The sequence below is a fragment of the Phoenix dactylifera genome, chromosome 4 (genome assembly GCF_009389715.1).
Source record: "Phoenix dactylifera cultivar Barhee BC4 chromosome 4, palm_55x_up_171113_PBpolish2nd_filt_p, whole genome shotgun sequence".
Lineage (NCBI taxonomy): Eukaryota > Viridiplantae > Streptophyta > Magnoliopsida > Arecales > Arecaceae > Phoenix > Phoenix dactylifera.
In genome coordinates, this window is record NC_052395.1 from 19056155 (window position 1) to 19073808 (window position 17654).

General features: G+C 38.5%; 1 protein-coding gene and 1 long non-coding RNA gene across 2 annotated transcripts; both read left to right on the forward strand.

Moving 5' to 3' along the window:
- The first annotated feature begins 371 nt into the window (after positions 1-371).
- Positions 372-7099, forward strand: LOC103698395 (S-linalool synthase-like). The gene is made up of 12 exons (XM_017840886.3): positions 372-746; positions 1217-1406; positions 1515-1735; positions 1830-1953; positions 2884-2999; positions 3118-3347; positions 3560-3675; positions 3756-3848; positions 4056-4271; positions 4354-4483; positions 4584-4826; positions 4907-7099. The coding sequence occupies exons 1-12, from the start codon at positions 446-448 to the stop codon at positions 5492-5494; spliced, it is 2568 nt and encodes an 855-aa protein (XP_017696375.1). The 5' UTR covers positions 372-445; the 3' UTR covers positions 5495-7099.
- Positions 7100-16370: 9271 nt separating this feature from the next.
- LOC120110372 lies at positions 16371-17054 on the forward strand. The gene is made up of 2 exons (XR_005511301.1): positions 16371-16776; positions 16878-17054. It is a non-coding gene; the product is annotated as an uncharacterized LOC120110372 (long non-coding RNA).
- The last annotated feature ends 600 nt before the right edge of the window (positions 17055-17654 follow it).

Here is a 17654-nt window from a genome sequence, read left to right on the forward strand (position 1 = left end):
AGATAGGACTAGTCCAACCAAATGTGCTCATGCTCTTCGTTTAACCAGTACTGACTGGCCTTCGTTCTCATGGTCTAGTCATTGTCTTTTTTTTTTTTTTGCTAGGAGTCATTGTCTTTTTCGTCATCTCGTGGGCAACGTTTCAGATGTTATTAGGTGGTGGTCCCCATTTCCCACATGCCATCAAAAACTACCAAGCATTGTCGTTGGGCGCTCAAACATGAACAACATGTTTCATTAAAAGAAAAAGCTAGGGTTCGCTGGCTGCGTGAGGCCCCGAGGCATGGGAGCGGGCCAGTGGGCTGCGTGAGTCACAGGTACCGCCTCCCATCACACTATAAATACATGCTAAGAGACTTCCAGCCTAAGTTGAGACATCCAGATTTATCTACTCTTAGTTTTCTTCTTCTTTTTCCTCCTCTTACCAGTTGTGTTTGAGTAAGATATGGAGGAGTCATTGAAGTGCCTCATCGAGAGGGTTAAGGAAGAGGTTTTCTCTCCCTCGGCTGACATGTACTCCTTTCTACCATCGTCTGCCTACGAGACTGCATGGGTAGCCATGATACCCAATCCTGAACGATGCCGTCGTCCAATGTTCCCAAACTGTTTGGTTTGGATGCTCCGCACCCAAAACGATGGAGGGTTATGGGGAGAGCTCGATCTCACCATAGACTGCCTCACTGCGACTCTGGCCTGTATTATTGCGCTCAAGATTTGGAACGTTGGCTACATAAATATAGAGAAAGGTATAATTAAGCCGTTTTTCTTGTTATTACTCTTCAAAATTTCTTTAGTTCTCGATCTCCAGTGGCTGTACGTAGTTACAATAACTGCGTGCACATATATGTAAGTGTGTGCAGGGTTAATATAACTGTATGCAGAAACAATATAACCATCTACAAGAGCCAATAAAAGTGTGTGAAATTCACGTGCACGCGGAAATCTCATATAAAAATATATATGCAGGACTAAAATAAAATTCTAATAGTCAAATGATTGTGTATTAAAGGCCAATAAAAAAAGGACAGAGTGTTATTTAAGTTTCTTCCTAAATTAAGATTTCAAATTAGAACATTTATTGCTCCATGACGACTTTAGAACAGTTCTTTGATGTGACCATAGAAATGCATTTCATTTATTTCTGAGCTGTGTACATCTTGAGCTAGGGCCTTGACATTTGTCTTCCAACTTTTTCAAATTTCTTTTCAAAAAACAGGATTGAAATTTCTTCATGCAAACACGGAGAAGGTGCTTATGAAACACCATGGTGGCATCCCCCGATGGTTTGCCATTATATTCCCGGGCATGCTTGAGCTGGCGAAGGCCAAAGGCTTGGAGGTCTTTCCTCAGGGCTACACAGGAGTCGTGGAAGATATCTTCAACGAAAGGGAGAAAATTTTCAAAATGTAAATCTTTCCGGCAACATTTTCTTTTTTTATTTACAAAGCTTCCTTCAAATTTACCTGCTCAAACGGGTATTCTTCATTCCTAATACCTGCCTACTTTATCTGCAGGGAAGAAACATCCTGTGGGGGTCACCATCTTCCACTTTCACTGTACCTCGAGGCCTTGCCAGCAATCTACCGAGGGAAGCATGAAGATATTCTTAAGCATAAGAGAGAAGATGGGTCCTTGTTTCATTCCCCGTCTGCAACTGCTTGTGCTTTCATGATCACTGGAGATGGAGATTGCAAGGAGTATTTGGAAGCCATGGTCCAAAGATGCGGACATGGAGGTGAGTTTTAAAGCAGCAATAGATTCGAAAGATGATATTTGCTTTGTTTCTACACGGAAGAGGGTGACTCTGTACAATTTGGCATGTGACACAGTTCCTCCCGCATACCCTGTGGACCAAGACCTCATAAAGCTGTGTATGATGGACCATTTGATGCGACTAGGATGTGGTGAACATTTCACCAAGGAAATAGGAGATGCGATGGATCACATTTATTGGTAAGATTATAATTTTAGCCTCTCTTTCTGCCTAATTGAAGATTTTTTAATTTTTAGGTCACCTTATATCAACTTTACTTCTTTTTTTTTTGAATTTCATCAACTTATCACAACCAAGGCTTGTTTATAGTTTTTATACTATTTTCCTCAAATGCTATATTATATTTTGAGGACCCTCATGCACAAAATTTTTCCTTGATGATTGACACTAACGATCACCAAGTATTGCTATTAAAATATAATAGGATATCCACAACGTGGGAGATTGTTATAGTTTGAGGAGGGGCGTCATGACGCTCATTTGCCCGACTCGATGCACATGAAGTCTTGGAATACTGCGATCTGTGATTTGATTAAAATTTGTATTTTACAGATCGGATTGAGAAACTATTATCCCAATCAGATTGAATGGGATGCCTATTTCGAATTCTGTGCCCGGGTGGTATCAACACACTATTGATTCAACCTCTTCGGGCATTAACATTGTCACCTCCTTTATTTGAAAAAATGGTGTTAAATGATTGAATACTGGTCCCTTCAGTTGTACCATTACAAGGAGGGTTTCAAACTTGTATTTTAGTAATTCTATGGTGCAGTAAAAGGGTCTTTTTGTAAACATTCGAATACCCTTCTGCTTTGGGATTTTATGTTAGAAGGGTTCGGTTGTATACAGTGAAACCTTGACGACTTCAGATGGAGCTTGGATCTCCCTCTTAGCCTTTCCTTAGCCTTAGGCACCAAGGGAGCTCTCCCAACCTTAAAAATTATGGGAGTCAATACAATGGTAACGACCCCTGGCGTCCAATCATTAGAACAGAAAATTACTTGCTAGTCTTATAGGGCCACTCATGTCTTAGTCATAAGTTCCTCTATTTTAATATATTCGAGTGGCTCCTTGTAATAAGCTCCTTGTCCTGGGTTGTTTTGTAGGAATTGGGTAACGGAGGAGCTGCAACCGTCTAACGTGCACAATCTGCCGCTCCAAATATTCAAAGATTTTTTAACCTTTCAACTCCTAAGAAGGCACGGCCATCGAATATCCCCAGGTAAGGATTCTACATATGTATCTATATAATATATATGCATACACAGACATCTAGATAAATATACACATCATTGCTCTTCCACGGAAAAGAAAATGATTGATTGCTTTTGATGTCATAGAGAGATGTTGTTGGTTTATGCGTGACCCGCAAACGCTCCTGCACATAGAAGAGAACTATCAAAACTTCTTGGGAGCTATGTATGCTGTCTACATAGCCACACATTTGATGTTTCTAGAGGAACCAGAATTCGAAAATGCCAAAACTTTCTCCAAGAAAATATTGCAAAAGGGATTGCCAGGCAAAGATGTGAAAGACCATCCTTCAGCTCTTTCTGATCTCCAGAAGGAGGTAACTGAACACCAATTTCTTTTTTGTAAGTTATCTGAATAGTTATATGGTCCCTAGATGTTAAAATATATGGTTGGCTGACAATCTAATCCATGTAAATCGTTGAAGTAAATATTTGCCATCTTGGCATCATGTGATTCATGTCGTATGTTTGTGGTTTCAACAACTAGTACTTCAATTTGGTGATTTTTATTGTTTAAATGCCAAATCAGATTGAGCACGAGTTGAAGCATCTGTGGTTAGCACGGATGGATCATCTGGAGCATCGGACATACATAGAAAGAACTAAAGGCTACAATATTTGGATTGGAAAGTCCTCCTCTTGCAGGTATGACGCACACCGACTAAGTACTAGGGACATATAAATACTATGGTTGGTGACATCAAATGCTTTATTTAAAACTGCAGGCTAACATGCTCGGACGACATTATCCAGCTTGCCATAAAAAATTTCATGACTCGCCAATCAGTCTATAGGACTGAACTCGAGGAGCTAAAGAGGTAGTTCTCAAGATAAAAGCAAATTATATGGCTTTCCTCCTTTCTAAGTGAAGTAATAAATGCACTTTTCTTTTCCTTTCCTCTTTCTTTTTAGAAGAAAAGTAATGTGTGCTACTTGATAGAATGCTATGGCATTTTTTTTCCTCTTTCACTTTGTTTATTTATTTAATTGATTCTTTATTGTATAATATCAATACATCACACTAGGTGGTCCAAAGATACGGGCCTTGCCAACATGGGCTTCGGACGAGAGAACACATCATATTGTTACTTCGTTGCTGCTACTCCCATTTCCCTTCTCTTAGACTCGGAGGTGCGGAAAATTATGGCTAAAAGTGCAACCTTAGTTACAGTTGCAGATGATTTTTTTGATGAGCACGGTTCATTAGATGAATTACAATGCCTCACCGAAGCAGTACAAAGGTACTAATTAATTACTGCATGAAGGTTGAAGAATTTGCACATTGTTATTTTTTAATATTCCTAATTAATTGAATGGTTATAGGTGGGAAGGAGAAGGCTTATCTGGGCATAGTAAAGTTATTTTTGAGACTCTTGATGACCTTGTATGTGATATTGCATTGAAGATTTTCAACCAACAAGGTCATGATATGAAAACACTTCTTCAAGATTTCGTAAGTTTCTCATGTCCATCATTTAAAAATCGATGTGCATGCTTTCATGTTAGTAACTGTAGTTTGAGCAAGTTCAAATCTATTGTCATATATGAAAAAGTGGCGAGAAGCATTCAATGTGTGGTTGACGGAATCTGAGTGGAGTAGAATCAAACATGCACCATCAATTGATGAATACCTTCGAGTAGGCACGCTCTCTATAGCTATACAAGCAATGTATCTCCCCGCATGTTATCTTGCAAGTCCAAAGCACCCACAGAGCTCTCCAGAAACCCATTATAGCAAAATTACCACATTGTTAATGCTCTCAGCTCGCCTACTGAATGACATTCAAAGCTATGAGGTATACTATTCCATCACCATAATTTCCATATCTATTTGTCTTATTATTGTTGTTTTCAAACTGATTCAAAATCATTTCAGAAAGAGATGAAAGATGGAAAACTGAACATGGTGCCATTGTACTTGAAAGAGAATCCACAGGCAAATATTGAAGATGCAATTGCATATATACAGAACAAACTAGAAAGGCACAAGAAGCAGCTGCTTGAAATTACTATGGTTGATATCAATACTGAAGTACCGAAAGAATGGAAACAAATCCATTTATGTGCTTTAAAGGGGTTTCAGATGCTTTTTAACACTTTTAATGCATTTGACTCACCTACTGCGCTACTTCAGGACATTACCATGGCCTTCTATGAACCATTAGTTATGGACTCTCAGAGAATCCTTCTCCCAACATTTGTGCTTAATGCTCATGAGTCAATTAAGGAGACTACAGGACGATCAATGGAGGAAAGTTCTAAGAAAGAATCGTCAGTGAAGGCTCAAGGTCAGCTTCAAGGAGTGAATGGTAAAATAGTTTATAATCCAAGAGCAATAACTTCCAAAATCAAGCAGTCACTTTATTATGTGAGGCCCAAAAGTTTTATTACATTACGGTGCCCATCTTCCTATATGTTTTTAGCTGTGCCTCCCATTTCTCCAAGTCCTTTGTTGAAGATGTAGGCGGCAGCATTCAGGTGTGCATGTTAAAGAAATATTTATTTCTATACTGCTATATCTTCTGTGTTGTGATATTTTTACCAAAAGAGTGCATAGTATAGTCTTTTATGCACAATGTATTGATGATAATAAAGGAAATGTAAGTGCAATAAGAATTTATGGTTGTTTTATCCGTGCCCTTAATCATGTTTATACATACACAAATTATACTTGTATATTTGGGTTCTTTGGCCTTCCCTAAGTATCCATGATCTTTCAGAGGGCCCAAGCATTTTGGTACATTTGTACAATCTTGAGACCTTACTCAAAAAAGCTACCCAAAAGTTATTTAGATTTTTGACTTTCTATAAATACCCAAGTTCTTCTTGCACATAACTCAAAATGCACAGCCACATGGCTCCTCATATATTTCATTCAGATTACTTTTATATCATATGTAATTATATCCTTAGCATCCTTAAGGTATGTCTAAGTGTATTATTGAAATTAATGAATGATTGAGGCCTCAATCCACGAACTAGTGATCTAACAAAAACATCTCAAGCATTATTCCTATCTTAAATTTCTTATTCAACCTGATCTAATCAAATTAATGTGTCTCAATGCAACCTAACTCCAGGAGCCCAACTCTACTCGAGCTTAGCCCAACTCTACCCAACATGAGACTAGGCTGAATTGGATTAGGGTGGAGAAGTATAAAGATAAAGTTAAGTTAGCATTTGCCTTTAGATCAAATCAACTTGCCCGAGTTACAACCCTCACGAACATATTGGTTAGAAAGGAAAAGGAGTTCTTGAAATAAATATTACCAATGGACATAGTAAAATGCTAAAAAGATGGAAGGAACTCCTTTCGTCACGCTTGAACTTGGGATGTTATATAACAATTCCAATGCATTTGATTCACCTGTGGCATTGCTAGAAAACATTAGCATGTCAATGGAGGCATGTCGGTAGATGAAGATTGTGGAGGAGTGGATTTTGTGATTAGAGATTATCATGCCATACTGATAGGGGCAGGAGGTCACCGCATTTTAGGCCAGACTGTCATTGAGGCAGAGCTCCAGACAGCTTAGGAGGGCATTTTCTATGTGAAGATAGTTCTTGGAGCTGATAGGGCACATTTGGAGGAAGACTCTTCCACATTGATCGATTGGATTTGGGGAGTAGATCGCTATAGAGATGACTACCTATTGATTTGTGAGATCCGCAGACTAATCAAGAAGATGGAGTCATTCCAGGTAGCGCATATGTATCGAAAGGCAAATAGAGCTGCGGATTGGGTTGCCTCCTTCATTGCTCGGCATTCCGGAGATTTTTCATGGACCGGGACGGATATGATCCCTCATAGCTTGTATCATTTTTTTTCTTGACTTGGATGGCTGTAATGAGGTAAGAGCTATATAATATGCTGTTTTCAACAAAAAAAATATATATAAAAAAAGGAGAGAAAGAGAGAGAGAGAGAGAATGCATGACTATGATAGCCACTAAAGGTCAGTCATCTGTAGGAGTCCGATAATTCATATAGAACGATTGTGGGCGTTGAAATGGAGCATCTGCAAGTTATATTCCCTGATTAAACCTGTATCTAGAAATATATTTTTTTATGCGTGGTTTTCTCTTGGTTAATTGGGTCCGATATTGTTGCCGATTTAATGAATCTTTCATGCAGCATATGAGTGAATGGCTCGAGAAAATAAGCAGCGTTCAACCACAGAAAAGGGAACGATTGGAGCCAGGGAGGCGCAGATATTGTAAGAAGCAACTGTACGTCCGCTAGTTTGTGGCCCTTGACATGGAGAGCATCCTTTTCGGGTGGATTAATTGTGTATCAGGAGGAATCCCAGCGCCGGACCACATGGCTAGTCGTGGCCCCTAATGATTCCATAAGATCCCATTTGAGTGGCACAGAGGGCATCTAGAGCCGGATTCCATGGCTCAGATATCCCAAGTCACACCCGATGGACCCGATTAGCTGGATTTTGTTGTCAAAAGGAATTTGAGGAGATGAAGTCATGGATCGAACTTGAGGCATGATCAACACAAGATAGAAGTGGAAGTAAGCGTGTAAGCAGGGTAGTCTAAAAACAATGAAGCAATATGGGGAGCCACAGGTCAGTCACTAAATTAAAATACACTGCATGAAATGAAGTTTACAGGTTAAGCAATGCTAAGTCAAAAAAATGTCCACATTTCTGCTGGTGCACAAGGATTGGAAATTAGATCGCGCTCCGCATAGATCTCAAAGCACTCCAAACTTTTTCATTCATGTACCTACACATATCTTGAAGCCACCATTGTGCGACTTAATGGTAATTCATGTGAAAGAAAATGAATTCTTTAGGTTTTAAGGTAGGTTCTCAAATCTACTTTAGGATGTTCGTAAAGCATTTGACATGATCGGGTTCTAAACTTAAACTCAATTTCGAAGGTAAGCACTTGGCTGCAAAGCAGGATTCAAACTTTCATTGCTTCGTTGGACCACACCTGCGTCCTAGAAATAGATGCCAAAAACCTCCGCAATAGATTAAGCCATTTAAGCCAAAAATTTCACAGGTCTTCGGAGCCATCTAGTGGATGTGATGTTGGCTAGAACATGTGGTGCTTGTCCAATCAACCTATTTTGACAATAGAAACATATCAAATTGTTCCTTTGGTTTCAGTATTTCTGTGCATTCACAGCGAAGCCTTGGAGTGTTCTGGACTTTTATTTGCTTATTTTATGGTGGAGTATTTTTGGATATTTGGTTGAACCACAATGAATTTATTTTTTTTTTTTTGTTTTGAAAAACATATTGCACCGATTTTTTTTTTATGACTGCATCTCTATGTGCAAACTATGAAAAAAAAGGTAACAAGGATGCAGCAAGAGGTAGAAATGGATATGCGATAAGTAATTAGATGCAACAAATGGATATGCCAACATTTCCAAACAGAAAATGGAAAAGAACAAAGGACCAAGACAGATTTAGCTACGCTAGGAATTTCGCAAAATTCCCTGCTGTCAGCGGAGCAGAATATCCTTCAAGGACAACCTAAACATGTTAATAGTGAATTGAACAGCATAGTCAAGCACAAAAAACTCATACTCATTAACCATTCCAAATTAAGGCCTATGAATCAAATATAGAAGTATTCATACTAGAATATAATCAAGTGAAAAATTACCAATATCGAAGATTAAATAAAGGACCAATGGTGCTGTCAATGCGACATTTTACCATCAAAATGGTATCAGTTTTTGTTATGCTGGTCAATACAGTAAAGTGGGTGGATTACTTGTACATTTTTCTTGGCCCTATGTTGCAAATGTTGTCACAAATCCTTGCATCATAATGTGCTTTTAGTTGCTCCAGCCAAATCTTTCAAGGTCTCACTAGGCCAATAAGAGATATTGCCTAAGTAATCAATCCATCTATAAACTTATTTCTCAAGCCACCAGTTATGTATCTTGACGTAGTGCACTTATAAATCTCTTCAAAGCCTACAGTATCATACAAGAGCAAGTAGTGCCTAAGCAGCTTAACAGTTGATTAGAAATGTTTCATCTCAGTTCATTAGATTTGTCGGTGTTTAGGCTAATGCTTTTATGGAGTTAGTTTTTTTTTTTTTTTTCTGAAATATTTAGCTCTTTTACATATATATTGACTACAAGCACTGTTTATCTATTTCCATATGGAATCTGCTACAATGCTAGTTCTCGTCCAAGGTCAAGCCCTCCTACAAGAAAATATCTCATCTCATATACAGAAATAGAAGTTTGCATGAGCTAATGTCAAACCAATGTCATCCACAAAAACGACTTAAGCAAACCTGAACTGTAGCAAGGCTTTTTGGTTCACGCCAGCTGTCAGAAAGAATGTGGAACCGTCACCTCTCTCAATGGTGAATTCAACAGTTCCCCTCCCTGTTTAGCCTACAAAGTGCATAATGTGTTATGCCTGATGTGAGTGTCAGTAAACATGCAATAGATTCCAGAACTTCAGCCTTTCCACCAAGGCAAAATATATACATTGATCAAAGCAATATATAGCAAAACAAACTGCAAGGAGATTGCGTACATAAGACACTTTAACCTCCCTCCCCTTCTGATGCATAAGACACTTATTTTTATGTTTTCATGTCAAGAGCTGTTTACAATCAATCAATTGATCAATGCAGCTTTCATGCTACTGCAGCAATAGCATCATTAGAATGTAATATGGATTATGAGCCCCAAAAAAAACCACTAGAATATTGACATTGACATTAGCTTTCCAAAGGAAAGACATTGCAAAAACCAAGACTTGCACAATATAATAAAATTCAAGAAGCTAGTCTAAAATAATTTCTATTTGGATAATTCAGCATATTTGTTCCAATTACAAACAAGCCTTGTTGTGGTTGCCTGAAACAATTGTATATCTGATTAATGAATTACAAAACAGAGATAAAGAGACTAGAGATCTCTCAAGATGGACGAATGGATTGATAGACAGATGGATGGATGAATGGAATCATATTTGATATATAGAAATTGTACGAATAGGCACCTCCATTCCTTTGATTGAAGTCTAAATTCCAATATAATGAATATGAAACATCGTGCTATATTTTAAATTCGCCGCTACCTTGAGGAAAATATGGCAAACCACTTTCTTAAATCAGAAAAGCTTTAGAATTATTGGGCTCCAGTTTCATCATACATCCTCGAAAAATAACAATATCCTCGAACATTAACAATACAAACGAAAATAACAATATATTTCCTTGCATCTAGCTAGCAATATGAAGTTGCACCATGATTTTTTTGTCCCTAAGTTTCATGGCCCTCAACAACATTTGGGCACAAAATTAACTTTATCGATATTAAAAGCCAGTCTATATGCCCCACATTAGAATCACAAGCAACCCTTTCTTGACATTTGGCACTATCATCCATCATCAATAACCAGTAATAGAACTTTGCAATGAAAGCAAAAGGAGCAAGAGAAAAATAAGAAGCAGAATTGCCAAAGCAGAACTTCCACCAAATTTGATTTTCATGCCAGTTCCAACACCTTATAGTATAAAAGATGCTTCAAGAGCTTAAATCCGAAACATGCCGTGTCCTACCATTTTTTAAATGAACTTTCTGCCACTTGTTTGTGTTAATGGGTCATAAATCCACATAGGATTTTTTTCGGTAGATAATCCACATAGAATTTGTGAAAACTATTTAGAGCACTTGTGAATTTCACCTATGGCTTTTAAATGCTTATGCATCTGTGTAGTCATTAAATGAATATACCAGTATCAATTAAACCCTCTTTGAGATATCTTCAAGAAACTCAAGATCATATGCTCACATACAACAAATCCGATCTCTTGGAGATAGTTGGATACTCAGACTCAGACTTTGCGGGATGTCCAGATAGTAGAAAATCAATATCAGGTTATATTTTTCTACTAGCTGGTGGTGCAGTCTCGTGGAAAAGTTCGAAGCAAAAAATGACAGCTGCTTCAACAATGGAGGCTGAGTTATTAGCATGTTATGATGCGGTTACATAGGTTATTTGGTTGAGGAACTTTATCACGGGCCTACAGATCGTGGATACTATTTCAAGACCCATAAAGTTATATTGTGATAATTTAGTAGCAGTTTTCTCAATAAAGAATAACAAGATATCCAATTGAAATAAGCACATGGAGGTGAAATATCTTGTTATAAAGAAAAAATGTGATGACCATAAAGTTTCAGTTCAATACATCAATACTGTGCTTATGTTGGCAGATCCTTTGACCAAAGCAATAGCCCCGAGATTGCATACGGAGCATGTCGGTCAAATGGGCCTTTTCTGTATAAATTAGTTGATGTATTATTGTGCACATTTCAGATGATTGTAAATCACATTTATTATATTTTCTGCTTTAATGAATTCATATGGTTTATGCATACTATGGTAGCAGAAATTGTGACCAAAGAATGGATTTCATGAGAAGTTCATTCATGAGGGTTTGGTTATGATGGTTTAGTAATATAGTGATCATGGAAGGTTATACGCCAATTAAATAAGTGTTATTTCTGCCATGATTCGTATTATTATTCTCAAAGTAGTCAAACATAAAGTTTGCCCAAATTTATAAAGATTATAAAATTCAAGTGCTAAAGATATTTTACTTGTCAATATGGTCCAAGTGGGAGAATGTTGGGATCCCGTCAAGTTGTGGCCCACATTAACAAATGGCGTCAATATGGTCCAAGTGGAAGAATGTTGGATCCCGTTTAATTAAACCCTGATCCCATTTAATTAGAACCCACATCTTGACAAGTGTCACTTGTAAATCCTGATAATCACAAGGGCATTGAGGTAATTGCACGGCAGTAAAAGGTTGCCTTGATGGGGGGTGACTCTTCACGGGTGTAACTAACCACGACGTTTGGTCCCTGGAGAGGGCTATAAATAGCCTGTTGGACTACTTCTCTAATACACGCATTTGGAGCTCTCTCTCCAGAAGATCTCTCACTAATCTCTATCGAGATCAGAGCAAATCTCGGTTGACTGCGGATCAGATTGCACGCATCTCAGAGTTCATTTCAAGATGGATATAACAAATCAAGGTAAGATTTATGATTCATTAAGATTAATCATTCCATCAGCACGGCCATCGAATATCTCCAGGTAAGGATTCTACATATGTATCTATATAATATATATATACATACATAGACATCTAGATAATTATATACATCAGTGCTCTTCCATGGAAAGGAAAGTGGTTGATTGCTTTTTATGTCATAGAGAGGTTTTGCTGGTTTATGCGTGACCCGCAAATACTCTTGCACATAGAAGAGAACTACTAAGACTTCTTGGGAGCCATGTATACCGTCTACAAAGCCACGCATTTGATGTTTCTAGAGGAACCAGAACTTGAAATTTTTCCAAGAAAATATTGCAAAAGGTATTGCCAAGCGAAGATTTGAAAGACAGCCTTTGGGCTCTTTTTGATCTCCAGAAAGAGGTAACTAAAACGACTTCTTTTTTTCAAAAATTAAGGTAGCTAGATAGCTTGTACTACTAGTCCTCTTTCAGCCACACCAAAGTTTCTCGCAGCAATGAGTTACTTGGCGTTACATGGCTCAAGTGAGCATCCCCTCGTGAATCATGCATGCCACATCAACATCAAGAAACTTTTTTTATCAGTGGTTGAAGAGTGACGTTACTCTTTCAACAAATTTACATGGTCTATCTAGAGTTGAAAAAGGCAAGAAGTGCTAAATATCATAAGATGTCAAAGAATATGCTTGGCCCACTATCTAGTACAATTCGTGTAAATTGCTGAAGTAAATATTTGTCATCTAGACATCATGTCGTATGTTGGTGGTTTCAACAACTAGAATTTCAATTTGGTAATTTTTAATGTATGTATGCTAAATCAGATTGAGCATGAGTTGAAGAATCTGTGGTTAGCACGAATGGATCATCTAGAGCATCGGATGTACATAGAAAGAAGTAAAGACTATAATCTATGGATTGGAAAGTCCTCCTCTTGCAGGTAGCACACATAGCAATTAAGTACTCATTATATGTGCATATTATGGTTGGTGACATCAAATACTTTATATAAAATTGCAAGCTGACATGCCCTGACGACATTATCCAGCTTGCTACAAAAAATTTTGTGACTCACCAATTAGTCTACAGGACTGAACTCGAGGAACTAAAGAGGTAGGCCTCAAGATTAAAGCAAATTAAATGGTTCTCCTCTTTCTTAAGCGAAGTAATAAATGCTCTTTTTCCTTTCTTTTTTTTTTTTGAGAAGAAAAGCATTCGTTCTTATGGACAGAATGCTATCACATTTTTTTCTCTTTTCCTTTGTTTGGTTACTTAATTGATTCTCTACTATATGATATCAAAATACATCATACTAGGTGGTCCAAAGATAAGGGCCTTGCCAACATGGGCTTTGGACGAGAGAAAACAACAAACTGCTACTTCCTTGCTTCCGCTCCCATTTCCTTTCCTTTAGATTCTGAGGCGCGAAAAATTGTGGCAAAGTGTGCAATCTTAGTTACAGTTGCAGATGATTTTTTTGATGAGCATGGTTTATTGGATGAACTATAATGCCTCACTGAAGCAGTCCAAAGGTATTGTTAGTTGCTATATGAAGGTTGAGGAATTTATACATTGTTACTATTTGATATTGATAATTAGTTTGATGGTAATAGGTGGGAAGGTGAAGGCTTATCTGGGCATAGTAAAGTTATTTTGATGCTCTTGATGACCTTGTATGTGATATTACATTGAAGATTTTCAAAATAGATGTGTATGCTACTTTCATATGAGTAACTATAGTTTGAGCGAGTTCGAATATGTTGTTGCATATAAAGTGGCGAGACGTGTTCAATGTGTGGTTGAAGGAGTCCGAGTAGGGTAGAAGCAAACATGCACCATCACTTGATGAATACCTTCAAGTTGGCATGATCTCTGTAGCTGTACAAGCAATGTTTCTCTCCTCATGTTATCTTGCAAGTCCAAAGCACCCACAGAACACTCCAGGAACCCGTTATAGCAAAACTACCAAATTGTTAATGCTCTCGACTCGCTTATTGAATGACATTGAAAGCTATGAGGTTATACTACTCCACCATAATTTTCATGCCTATTTGTCTCATTATTGTTGTTTTCAAACTGATGCAAAATCATTTCAGAAGGAGATGAAACACAAAAAATTGAACATGGTTCCACCGTACTTGAAAGAGAATCCAGAGGAACATATTGAAGATTCAATTGCATATATACATAACAAGCTGGATAGGCTGAAGAAGCAGCTACTTGAAATTACTATGACTAATAGCAATACCGAAATACCGAAAGAATGGAAACAAGTCCATCTATGTGCACTACAGGAAATGTGAGTTTTGCCGACTATGTTTTCCCGACGCTAGGGGAAAGCGTCGGGAAAGGTTCGCTCAGCGCCAACCTTTGCCGATGCTTTGATCTAGCGTCGGTAACTCTGCAACAATAACGACGCTTTAGAGCGTCGTTACAAGTTTGAGAAACAACGACGCTGTTAAGCGTCGTTATAAAACATAAAACCCCAACCCGTCGCCAGGCCCCCTCTCCTCATTTTATATCAGTCGATGCCCTAGCTATGCGTCGTCGACCTCCTCCTCCTCCTCCTCTTTATTTTTAACGCTTGCTCGGCCCCCTCTCCTCATACTCTCTCGGTTGAGCCCCATCCCTAGCCCCGATCGGCGATCGAAGATTCCGCTTCTCCGCCGCCGTCGACCTCGCCGCCATCTGAGGTAAGCCTCCCCTTCTCCTTCTCTTCCTCCTCCTCCTCCTCCTCCTCTTTGTTTTTTTCTTGTTTTTAACGCTCGCCCGGCCCCCTCTCCTCATCCTCTCGGTCGATGCCCTAGCTGCGTGCCAACATTTGACCTCCATCCCGAGACCTAGCTACTCCGCCACCGTCGACCTCGCCGTAACAGGCCTCCGCAAAGCTTTCCTGTATTATTTCATTTCTAATTCATTTTTATACGTCTCACAACTTTATGATAGCCTAATTTCATATTGGTATGAACAAGAAAGATCTGGTTTCTTCTTATTTAAATTTTTGGTTGTTTCTTCTTTTCCTTTTAAGGGTTGCTTTTTTATGTCATGTGCAAGATGATTCTTCTTCTTGTTCATGAGTCCATTTGACATGCCACAAATCTGATGGCAGACTCTGTCTAATTTTTGGTTTTAAAGAATTTGTCTAGATCTTAAGATTAGGTCATGTCTATAGTATTGTTAGCTAGTTCCTTTGCTTCTTTTCTTTTTATGCATAGTTCCTTTTTCCTTGCGTGCTGTCTGTCTTCGGAGCACTGGTGGGCTTTAGAAAATGTTTGAAGTTAATAATATACCAATAGTGTAGCTCTGTCTTTAAAAGTGAGGAGGTGGAAGTATTGATCTCCAACTAGTTTCTGAAATTGTCTCTTTTTTTTGTGTGTGAGAACTGGTTTGAAGGGGCCTATGACTGTGTGTATAGCTGAAAAAGCTCCATTGCATGGATTTCTATAGGAGGGATTGAGAGGACCAGGGGATAATTGATGGTGCTGGATTTTTAATGATTAAGAAGGGGTTGGTGTAATGGTTGTGGATCTTGGAATGCATCATTGCATGTGCCTCCACATGCCTTCCAATTCTAGCAGTGGTGGCAGATTTTTGAAACCTGGGATAATGATGGAGAATAACACTTATTGTCAAGAATTCCAGCCACTTTCTGATTTTTTTTTTAAAAATTTTTCTTTTGTTTTCTTGAAGGGTGGAAACCTGGAACTGCCCTAAACTGTTGGCTTTGAGAAGGGGTGGTAGGGTACTATAGCTTTGACCCCAAACAAAAGCACAAACTTTTGACCCACAAACTGGTCTCTCTATTTAAACACAACTTAAAGCTGTAGGGCTTTATCTTAGCATGCTGTGGGATGGCTGAAACTGGTCTTTGCACTTTGTCCAGAAAAGGTTTGATCTATGTTCCATTTTTCCAGCCAAAGCCTTTCATAAGCAAGAAAAGTCTCACTCCTTGTAGCCCCAGCTGAAGGAAACAAGTAGTGCCAATTCACTGGCAAAACAAGATTAGAAGCTTTCTGACAAAAGCAATATGGTGCTTTGCCTAATCACAGATGCATTGATCAAAGATATTAATTACTATAATATTAATTATTATAATTTTTATAATATTATATCATAAACTTAGGTGTTAGGTTTTGATATATATGTGGTGGTCAAGTTCGAGGGTGATGGTTTGGGATTTGATGGCAGTGTATATAAGATCTGAGCTTGAGGTATTAAAAGACTGAGATCGAAGTGAAAGAACAGAGATGCAACTTTGTCTGCAATGAGAAGCGATTCTGATAATGCATCAGATTCTTTAGAGAACTTAAAAGTAATTAAACTTGAGGACCTTAGATGATTTTAGGAGTAAGTGGACTGCAATACGAGGAAATTGAGTTTGGTGATTTGCATATGGAAGGTGGTTTAGGAGTTGTCCCATCACGAGTTTCTATGCTGTCATGACCAAGGAGTAAGTGGACTGACATACCAAGTATGATGCCATATATTGGTGGATGGGTTTGGTAACAATATGCCCCTGGTTTTTATGCTACACCATGTGTATGTGAGTTTATTATATACTTTTAGACCCTTCTGTAACTCTTTATTGTTTCCATCTCTCCAACAATGTCTTCCACAGCATTTGTGGCTAAGTTCATGAGCATCTACAAGGGGTTCCTCATTGCAACATTTTCCTGAATGATCGCGAGCAGGAGTAACCCCACTAAAAGGTTCAGACCTTGATACCTTCATTGTGTTAAGATTTACCGATTTCCTGATGTCATAGTCATGGATTATCTCGGTTTTCATCCCTGTTTCTTTGTGATTGCAGTTTTTGACATTGGGAGGACTCTTCATGTTTGCATCGTCACCAAGCAGCTGATGTTTAGCTTGATCCCTTTGTTTATTTTCTTTCTAATATGGTGGAAAAACCTGTGAATTGTATTAATCTAGCGGCCCCAAACCTTGTATTCCCAAAGATTAAAAAAGGGACCTTGTCTGCCATACAGCGAAGAAGAGTTAATATATTGGTGGATGGGTTTGGATGGGTTTATTAGCCCTTTATTTAGTATAAATTTATCATTTAACCAAATATTGATTCTTTTTTATGCATACCAGGTAACAATATGCCCCGAGGGAGACGATTTAGAGATGTGGAGTTCCAGCATTCTCAGGTGGGATCTACTTCTGATCAGTCCCAGCAGTCATGTGAGCACCAGCAGCACGAGTCAGAATCTCAGCGCGAGCCTCCTGCTGATTGTCCGGAGGATGAGCTCCAGATCCAGGATAATTCGATTTAAAGTTATGTTCATATTTGTCTTCAACTTTTTAAGACATTTTATTTAATTTGAATAGATGGACAAGGGACAGTGAGGACGAGACGGGGACCCACTCAAGCAAAGGATGTGTGGAAGCTTCCTCCGGGTGAGAAGATCATCATCCGATGCAACGAATTGGGGCAGCCCATCAATAGAGCTGGAAATCTACTATCAAGCTTTTTAGGATCGGTTGCACGCAAGGGTCAGCTGTGTCCACTCAACTATACGAAGTGGAATGACATGCTTCCTTCGTATAAGGTTGAGCTTCTTAGACTTATACAGGTAATGAA